We start from the raw sequence: 9,006 nt of genomic DNA, 5'->3' as shown, positions 1-9,006 counted from the left end.
TACACTTCACAACTTATTTGTTATAATAACGGTTACCTATTTAGAAAAGAGTTGTTGACAAGTTTTGAAAATAGTTTCCGGCTAATCCCAAAATATTGGAAGTGGTGGTCACCAGATGTGAGGCATCATTCTAATTCCGGTGAAATGCCTACCTGTATATTTCAATAGCATTATCATCCACATACCTCTTTTTTATTAAATAAAGTTTAAAATGTGATCCACAACTCAAATGGTGTGATCAGATGGCCGTCAAGTACTCTTCAAACTTTCTCTAAATTTGGGGACACAGTTCACTAGATTAATTGAATGTCTATGCATTTATATATATATTTTTGGCTTGGTTTTGTGCTTTTTTAAAGTAGCTAAACAGTTGACTGTGTCTCACTTAGAGATGAGGGATTCCTGGGGAAGAATTAATTGCACATTCCCAGAGAGTGAGAGAACTACTACCTGTTAGTGCTTCCTAACTCGGTTTCAGTAGGAGTGAACCCCATGAATTCAAACGAAATAAAAGCTGGGGCTTTGCTGATCTCAGTAGCCTTAACTGAGACAGATAAGGAGCCCTCACTTCACCATCTCTGCCAGCAGATGTTCCAGGATAGGAACTGTGGGCAGAGGTTTTGTGACAAGCACTCCCTGGTGATATGTTTAATCAGAAGATTTCCTTTTGGTTGTAAATGAAGGATTATGTTGAACATGAGCACTGAAGATGGTTTTGAATAGTTTTAAATCCACAATCATTAGCTTATTCCTATGTGTTGTAACTGCAGTTCCATTGTTCTTGGAAATATCTAATGTTAAGAAATCATTGTTCTGTCCAGAAGCAGAGCTTACATTCAGTAAAAAACCCACTGTGACCAAAATGAAATTCATGATTGTACATGATTATTAGGAATTCTTGAATGTCTTTGTATAGATACCTAGTAATCTTTTAAAACCATTTCCTACAGATGTTTCTAATTGTGTGCTTAAGACTGCTGCAGAAATTGAAGAGGAAAGAACCATAAAGGAAATATGCTATAAAACTGGTAAATATGAAATCAGTCACTCTTTCCTAAACAGCAATGAAGACAATATACTAAGCCTTTTAATCTTGCCCTTTTTTTTTTTTTTTTTTTTTTTTAATGATATTTTCCTTTTTGGCTATATTTAGGAGAGTATTACAGGATCCAGTACCCCCACGAACACCAATCAGCAGAAACTGTGTCTTCACCTCAGGAAAAGGAAATATTACTCTTGGAAGCTATGGAGCGAGACTTACAGAAAGGCAAGTACTATTCATCTTCTCAGACAATATTTACCATTAATATTTACCATTTATTTTTCCTCACATATATATGCATACATATTGTCTCAGGCATGGTGAATACCTGTATTGCTTGTGGATGCAAAAGGTAGAAATGGGCTGTAAATGTACTATCTGGAGATACACAACCATTCCATAAATTGGATCAGATAGGATTCATAAATATCATTCATGAAAAGTGAGGAGCTAAAGAATGAGCAGGTTATTTGTAGCTCATTCTTTACTTTGGAGCCATAGTTTTTCTTTAGCCTGTTTATTATAGAACTGTCTCAGAGTCCATGAGAGTTGTACATCAGTTACAGTAGACAGGATCAAAACATCCAAGAAAATAGAAAGAAGAATATAAGAGGAGAGGTTAAAAGAAATTGCACTAAACTAATCACTATCTCACAGAGGTGGGAGGAAGAGAATGGCAGTGCTATTCTCTGTGCTTACACACAAGCAGCTCACACATTCTTTCTGTTGCCTTTCCAGGTGATGGTAATACAATTCCTACAACATTTAATAATACGAAAAGAGAAGGAGAGATTTCACGAAGAAGAATACCAACCGAGCGTATTCCCAGAAGAGATCGTCGATCCTTTGAAAATGGAGGTAATATACTTTATCATCAGCTTCTCATTGATTAACATCTTATTTTAAATAGCTGAATATGCACACATTAAACTTTACCATTTCATATTTGAGTTATTCTTTGTTGTTTTTGTTCTAAAGACTCTCATACTCCACCATTAATTATAAAAAATGAGGATTCTGCTTATTTTAGGATTATACCAGAAAAAAAATTCCTCTATGCAGATTGCAGTTTACATTTTCCTGTTTAATTTTGAGAAAGAAATGGTTCTGTGGAGTTAGAAACAGATATGTCTATAGTATAATACCCTTAGTCACCAGGTACGTTGACATCGGAGGTGAATCTATTATACGAAGTTTGAATCTCCAGCCATTCACTGATATTTCTGCAACGCTGTTTGGAATCCTTTTGAGGAATGATACTCTCAGAATCATTAACATGTAAAAGCATGTTCTGCCCAAGAAGACCTGTGTATGAAGTGGGAGATTAGGTTTTCAAATCACCATAGAGTATTTGGAGAAGAAAATTTTGTGTGTTTTATAAGAAAGTAAATATGTGTTATTTTAATCCCTCAGAAACAAACCACAGTGAACTGGTAAATAAGCATCACTCCAAAGAAATAAGGAAGAATCAATGGATTTCTGAGAAGCCAAGAAATTCACCTAATACAGTCCCAGGAAAAGGTATTTTGAGAAAACAGTTGGCTTATCCATTTGCATTTACTAAACTGTTAGATGATCAAGCACTACTTACCTGATTTCTGTTCTTAGTGTCAAATATGGGCAATCCACATTTGGACAGCACTCTCCACAAAGAACATTGTATTCATCTTGTCTTCCAGCCTCCAGGCTCCTGCAATATGTCAAAATTTGAGTAACTGCACAGCATTATAATGTTTGCTTCTTCATTTTTAGGATTTAACACTTCAGACCCCAAAGGAAAAACAAGTTACCAACCAAGGGGTCAGAGGAAGGATGATGAAACTGCTTCTTATGTTCCTCGTGGGAGAGCAGATGGAAGAAAAACATATTGTGATTCTTCAGAACCTCGAAGATCAGCATATGTTTTCTACCGCACTGCTGACGTCACCCGAGAACCAAAGTTCAATGGATCTACAGGTGGGCTTCTGCTTAAACAGGATTCTTAAAATACCTCAAATGTGCCTGTCTGTATTGTGCTACTTTCTTTTTTGTCCCTGCAGGTTCATGTGAAGTCATTTATGCCCAAATATGGTCAAAACTAAATTTGATCCAGAATAATTTTCATAAGTAGAGTGCGGCAGTATCCACAGGCAGAAATGTAAAGTTTTATTAAGCTTTATAATTAGGCAGACAGTATATTCATGACCAATAATTTAGTCATCTTCATAACAGAAATTCATTTATTTCCCCAGAAAGAGGAATGAACATAATGTTCTGCACAAATATATCGATCCCCTCTTTTTACAGTATTTTTAATGTGATGTATTCTTTAGAAATATTTAGTAAATCTCAGAATAATCCACCTTTATCTTCCCATTTTACTCAAACTATTAATAGGTGTAGTTCTGCAGTAGAATTTCAGTTTCCTTTAGGAAATCCTTCCTGTTAAACATCTCTCCTCCCAGCAAGGGATGAAGAAATGACCTTGGTTTCCATGGTATTTTTCTACAACTGGGATTTCACTGGTGTTTTGATTGTGGTGGTTTGTTTTGGCTTCATACCACCCCATAAACTGAAGCAGAAGTACAGAATTTCTGCTGCATTTTGGTCTGAACTAAGAGGAAGCAGAAGTAGTCATTTATGTGAGCAGGAAAAAAGGAAGAAGAGGCAAAGCCACATCTTCCTGCAGAGTAGTAGGGGCCAGTTGAAGAGCCCTGTGGGTGCCCTGTGGGTACTTTATACTGACACTTGCCTCTTAAAGTTCTGTTTGCAGTTTGAGGTGGGCTTATCTATGCAAGCAGTGCCATTACAGTTTTAGCCTTGTCATTTGTAATACTTTGTGATGTTCACAAATGCTGCCCGTGTCCAGCATGTGTCTAAATGCTACAGACAAAAAAATTGTTCCTAGTTCAGCCCAAAGGTCTCCTTCAGAGTATATCAGTCTTCTTGGGGTCAAGCATGGATGTTCCAGAGGTCCATATACCACCTGTGTGGTACAGAGAAAGGACGGATCTGGGCAGGTAGTCAGCACTTAGAGGGCAGTAGTGGATGAGGGGGTTGTGTTCACAGCTGCACTTGAGACAGTCTGAAAATAGAGATACATTCAGAGAAAAGAATAGAGATGTTTTCCCAAAGCAATTCTTCGACTGAGTTCTCTGAGGTTTTAGGTACTATGATGACATACATCTTGAAAATACCATAGATTTGATCAGATAGGATTCATAAATACCATTAATGAAAAGTAAGAAGTTAAAGAATGAGCAGGTAATTTGTAGCTGGTTCTTTCCTTTGGAGCCATAGTCGTCTTTAACCTATTATGCAATTTTCTTAGAGACCATCAGAGTTATACATCAGGTGCTCAAGTTACACTAGACAGGATCCAGACAACTAACAAAAGAGAAAGAAGAATATAAAACAAGAGGTTAAGGGACATTATACGTATCACTATCTCACAGAGGTGGGAGGAAGAGAATGGCAGTGCCATTCCCTGTGCTTACACACAAGTGGGGCACACATTCTTTCTGTTGCCTTTCCAGGTGATGGTAATATTTCTGCAACACTTAATACAAAGAGAGAAGGAGAGACTTCAGGAAGGAGAGTTCCAACCGAGCGTATTCCCAGAAGAAACTGTCGATCCTTCGATAATGGAGGTAATATACTTTGGCATCAGCTTCTCATTGCTGAACACCTTATTGTAAATAAAATAACTGAATAGATTTGAATTGGGCTGTCCACAAAAAACCTTTTTTTTTCTTTTTTTTGTTTGTTCAATCTTGTTTCAGCCTCTACAACCTTGTAATATGTCAAATTCTGAGCAACAGCACAACATTTCTGTGTTTCTGTTTGCTTTTTCACTTTTAGGAATTCACACTTCAGATCCCAACATAAAACCAAGTTATCAACAAAGGTGTAATAATAAGGATGATGAAACTGCTTCTTCTGTTCCTTATGTGAGAGCTACTAACAGAAAGACTGATTTTGCTTCTTTGGAACCTCGAAGATCAACATATGTTTTCTACCGCACTGTGAACCAAGAACCAAAGTTCAATGGATCCACAGGTGGGTTTGATTGTGATAGATTTATTATTATTTTCAATATTTAGTATTTTTTATCTTGGATAATCATAGAGTTTGGTCTTATCCAAACTTCTGATATATATTTAGTGTCAATTTTTGTTATTTTTATTATTATTATGTTTTTTATGTTGAACAGGGGACTGAATTCATTCTCTTTCCATTCATTCATGGTGATATTTTAATTCATCTTTTTTCTGTCTTGCTACTGTCCTCTTGATAGGATGTACTATGTCATAAATTTGACAAGAGCCTACGGGTGGGATTCAAAGTCCTGTATCTTTCTTTTTGGCAATCTGTTTCAGATGTAACCATAATTTTATGTCTTTCACCTTATTTTTAACTATCTAATCTGTCACTTCATGTAGAAATTTAGTGGTAAATAATTTCAATAATCATGAGTGAAGAAAGTTATTTCGCCTTACCAGTTTCAGTCATCTCGCTTAAGCTGAATTGAATCTCCATCTTGAGGTGCCTCCCTATCTTAAATTTTCAATAAAAGGAACCTCCTTAAGAGAAATTATCTGCTATGTTAACATGAATACAGTTAAGTTAAATGAATCTCAACATCACTGCCACATCTTGGCATTAATACTTGTGTGTGTTTGGTTTGGGTTTGTTTGTTTGTCTCTTTGTTTTCTTTTAATGTTTGTTTTGGCTAAATGTGGACAAATTGGTATAGAGATTACAGAGAAAACATTCTTAATTTTTGTCATAACAACCACCATTACCATTGTTGCCAATTTTCTTTTTAGCAGTACCTGAGCCATATGGTCAAAAATGCTCCAAACCAAAGAATCAGCTTGACACAAATAGAAGATTTTTGACCCAAATGGAAAACTATGGTAATGTTTACATGTTGTGTATAAACTGAAAATTGTAGGATTATTTTGCGATTAATGATTTGAATTAATGTAATTAAGATGGAATTAATAGAAACCAAGACAATTAATATTTTTAGCCAAATTTCACAGAAAACCATAATTAGGCAGCTTACTCTGATGCACAGTCAACTGCCCAGCACAAAAACATCCCATTGCCTTATATCTAGTGTTTGCACAAGCAGGGATGAAAGAGGAGATTGGATTATGGATTTGTTTAATTGAAAAGCAATTGATGCCTTTGGGAAGATTTTCAACACAGGAATATCGACTTTGTTCAAGTCACGGGTGTCCGTGGCAGAATCGCCTCATTTGGAAGATGCCGTGAGCCTGAGAAAATGCTGCAAGATTACACGTGATCTATAAAGTACTGGAGAGAAAGTCTGTATTTAACACTGGCTTGTATTTCAGTGATGATGTATGATTCACTTGATGCTTTCATTGATACTTCAACTGATAGAGTATTTAATTCACATATCAGACTTAAAGAGTCTTTCCTGAAATTGTAGCTGAACTTAAGAAATAATGTTTATGTTTATTCAACAGACAAATATACTTCAGGATTTTACAATGCACCACGTTGGAGGAAAAGAAATCCATGTGAAAATGCATACTCTAAATTTAAAACAACCATTCAGGTAACTATTTGATAGATATTTTTACAATTAATTCTTTTTTGCAAAAGCAACATCTCTCCCTACCTAGAAAATGTAAAATTGGTCTTAAAGCTTTTGCTGCCAAAATCCACAAGATTCCAAGCAATGCTGAGTCATTGAAAGAACAGTGTATAGTTCTGTTTGTTTGCAGACATGTAATTTTGACTGTATAACTAACCCATGATATCCGATGTTTTACAGTATTACTGATATGAAAGCAAAGCATTAGAGTCTCTATCTCATGTTCCTTGTAGGAATGGCAAGAGCCTTGGTCTGCAGTCTGTGCTTCATTGCTGTTTCCTTATCTCCCGTCTCTGTGTTCCCCACAGATGTTACGGGGACTTTGCTCTGCAGTTGTGCAGTTTGAAATGTGGACTAGCAGCGTGTCCTTATAGTTCTTGTAAGCTTAGCCTTCTATCTTTCACTGAAAGTTCTTCCCTGAAAGGGAAAAGAAGTTAAGTTTGAAAGCTGTTGAGCACTGCCCTTTCTTGGGTTAATCATTTTACTGGTACTCTGTTTTATAGCAGATGGTCAGTAACACTTCTTTTTGGATGGTCCCATTAGTTTTTGGAGACTATGAGCTTGCTCTAGGAGATCAGTCCAAAGTGGGTGGCTCAAAAAACTGCAACTTCATGACTTTGTGTTTCAAAGCCCTCTAGGTGACCCAACTGTCAGTATGAGTTTACCCAGGGCAGTTCCATATTCTGTATTAGGCCTTCTGATTCCAGTCTGAGATACAAATTCTGTTGAGACACCATATAGATACAAACAACCTAAAACCACCTTGTGAAATCCCTCCACCAGGTTTGCTGCTGTATTTGGGTGCTTTGTGCAAGTACCATATCTGCTTGGGAAGGTTTTAGAGAAAAAAATTGAGCAGGACATTTTCAAGCATGGCTGAATTATAGTAGGGTGATTTTTTTCCCCTGTTGCTTCTAGAACTGTTAAAAGTTAAATTTTTAAAATGTTTCTGAAAAAGTATATAGTTTTGTTCTAATAAATTATGTACAAAACATTATGTATTTCTATTTTGACAGCGAAGCCAAGAAGACTTGGGAGCAAATAACAAAGGAGAACAATATGTAGACATGAGAAAAAGATGAAATGAGTGTGTTAGTTTACAAGAAAAATCAACTGGAAAATATAAAGATGAAAAAGCGGCAAATTAAAAAAATAAGATGCAGGAAGTACACTGTAACATTTCAAAACTGATAGAAATGGAAATTTAAAAAGTATGCTTATCTATAGTCACGTATAAAGGTCTTCAATATATTCAATAAATTTTATCTGTTATGAAAATTCGATAATTGAAATTATTTTTATAGACTTTTAAAATGCACAATTACTAAAATGAATAGATACTATCAGTTTTACTTTGGAGTTTCAGAGGACTTTTAATGTCAACAGCAACACTAATACATTCTAGAAAGTAATTGTTTCAGTGTGAAAGTCAGATTCTTAGATGGTTCAGCTGTTTGCTGGATGTTCGGCGGCTTAGTCTGAGTTTGATCTTGAGATTTCGCCACTTTAGCAGGGCAGCAGAACTATGTGATGAACTAAATGAACTGTGCAACAAGACTTTCAGAATTAACTGAAATATGCTTTTACACACACTTTAAAGCATGAAAGATTGGGTAAAGACAGAGAGGAAGACTGATGAGAAGGATACTTTAATACTAATATCTGAAGAAACAAGCCTCTTACTGAGATGTGGCTTACCTAAGCAGTTTGGAGGAGCCCTTCAGACTTCTTTCTGAACACTCAGATACAGGAATTATCTCAAAGGCACCTGTAACTGTGAATATAAAAGTGTTTTGCTTCCTTGGAGCCTTTTCTTCGTTGTGACTGTTTAAATATTAGAATGGATCAGATACCTTCCAGGGGGCCTTCTAGCTCTCAGCATTTGAAGGGCCACATGATTATCTACATTATCCTTTTCTTTTTAGCGCGATCTCAAAAAAATGGCATCTTAAGAGATGGTTTATAGAATCTGAGCACTTTTCTGACTGGAATCATAAAGAACTAGCACCTCCCAGCCCCCCCACCCTGACAAGCCAACCCAACAAGCCAAAGCTGAAATAAAATTGTTGTCTAGCATCTTAACGTGCCAGTATTTACAGCAGACGATCAGGCTAAGTGTTGGGCCTAGCTAAAGAGAAAGAGGAAGAAATGGAGGAGGAGAAGGCCATGGCCATGAGGGCAATGCCTGGCTGATCCTGGATTGTCGTGGAACCATGGCCTCGGTATATTGTCTCTTCTTTTTTCACTGGAGCTTCCTCTAGGGAAATAACAACTACTGTTCTCTTACTCATCACTTGCTCAACCCAGCAAGCCACAGATACTGAGAAATACCACATCTTGGTACAACAGATAT

The 9,006-nt window shown here is 36.4% G+C and overlaps 1 protein-coding gene across 1 annotated transcript; it reads left to right on the top strand.

Annotated features, from left to right (window-relative positions):
- Nucleotides 1–1,683: 1,683 nt before the first annotated feature.
- Nucleotides 1,684–8,103, top strand: LOC102098425 (uncharacterized; the record flags this gene model as incomplete). Its single annotated transcript, XM_021295614.2, has 8 exons — nucleotides 1,684–1,900; nucleotides 2,456–2,563; nucleotides 2,795–2,998; nucleotides 4,558–4,671; nucleotides 4,883–5,080; nucleotides 5,851–5,940; nucleotides 6,523–6,614; nucleotides 7,670–8,103. Coding segments are annotated over 8 exons (1,089 nt in total), but the record flags the coding sequence as incomplete, so codon positions are not given.
- Nucleotides 8,104–9,006: the final 903 nt, after the last annotated feature.

The sequence above is a fragment of the Columba livia genome, chromosome 1, assembly GCF_036013475.1.
Source record: "Columba livia isolate bColLiv1 breed racing homer chromosome 1, bColLiv1.pat.W.v2, whole genome shotgun sequence".
Classification (NCBI taxonomy): domain Eukaryota; kingdom Metazoa; phylum Chordata; class Aves; order Columbiformes; family Columbidae; genus Columba; species Columba livia.
Note: the sequence above shows the minus strand (reverse complement) of the source record. Positions and strands in the feature narration are given on the sequence as shown.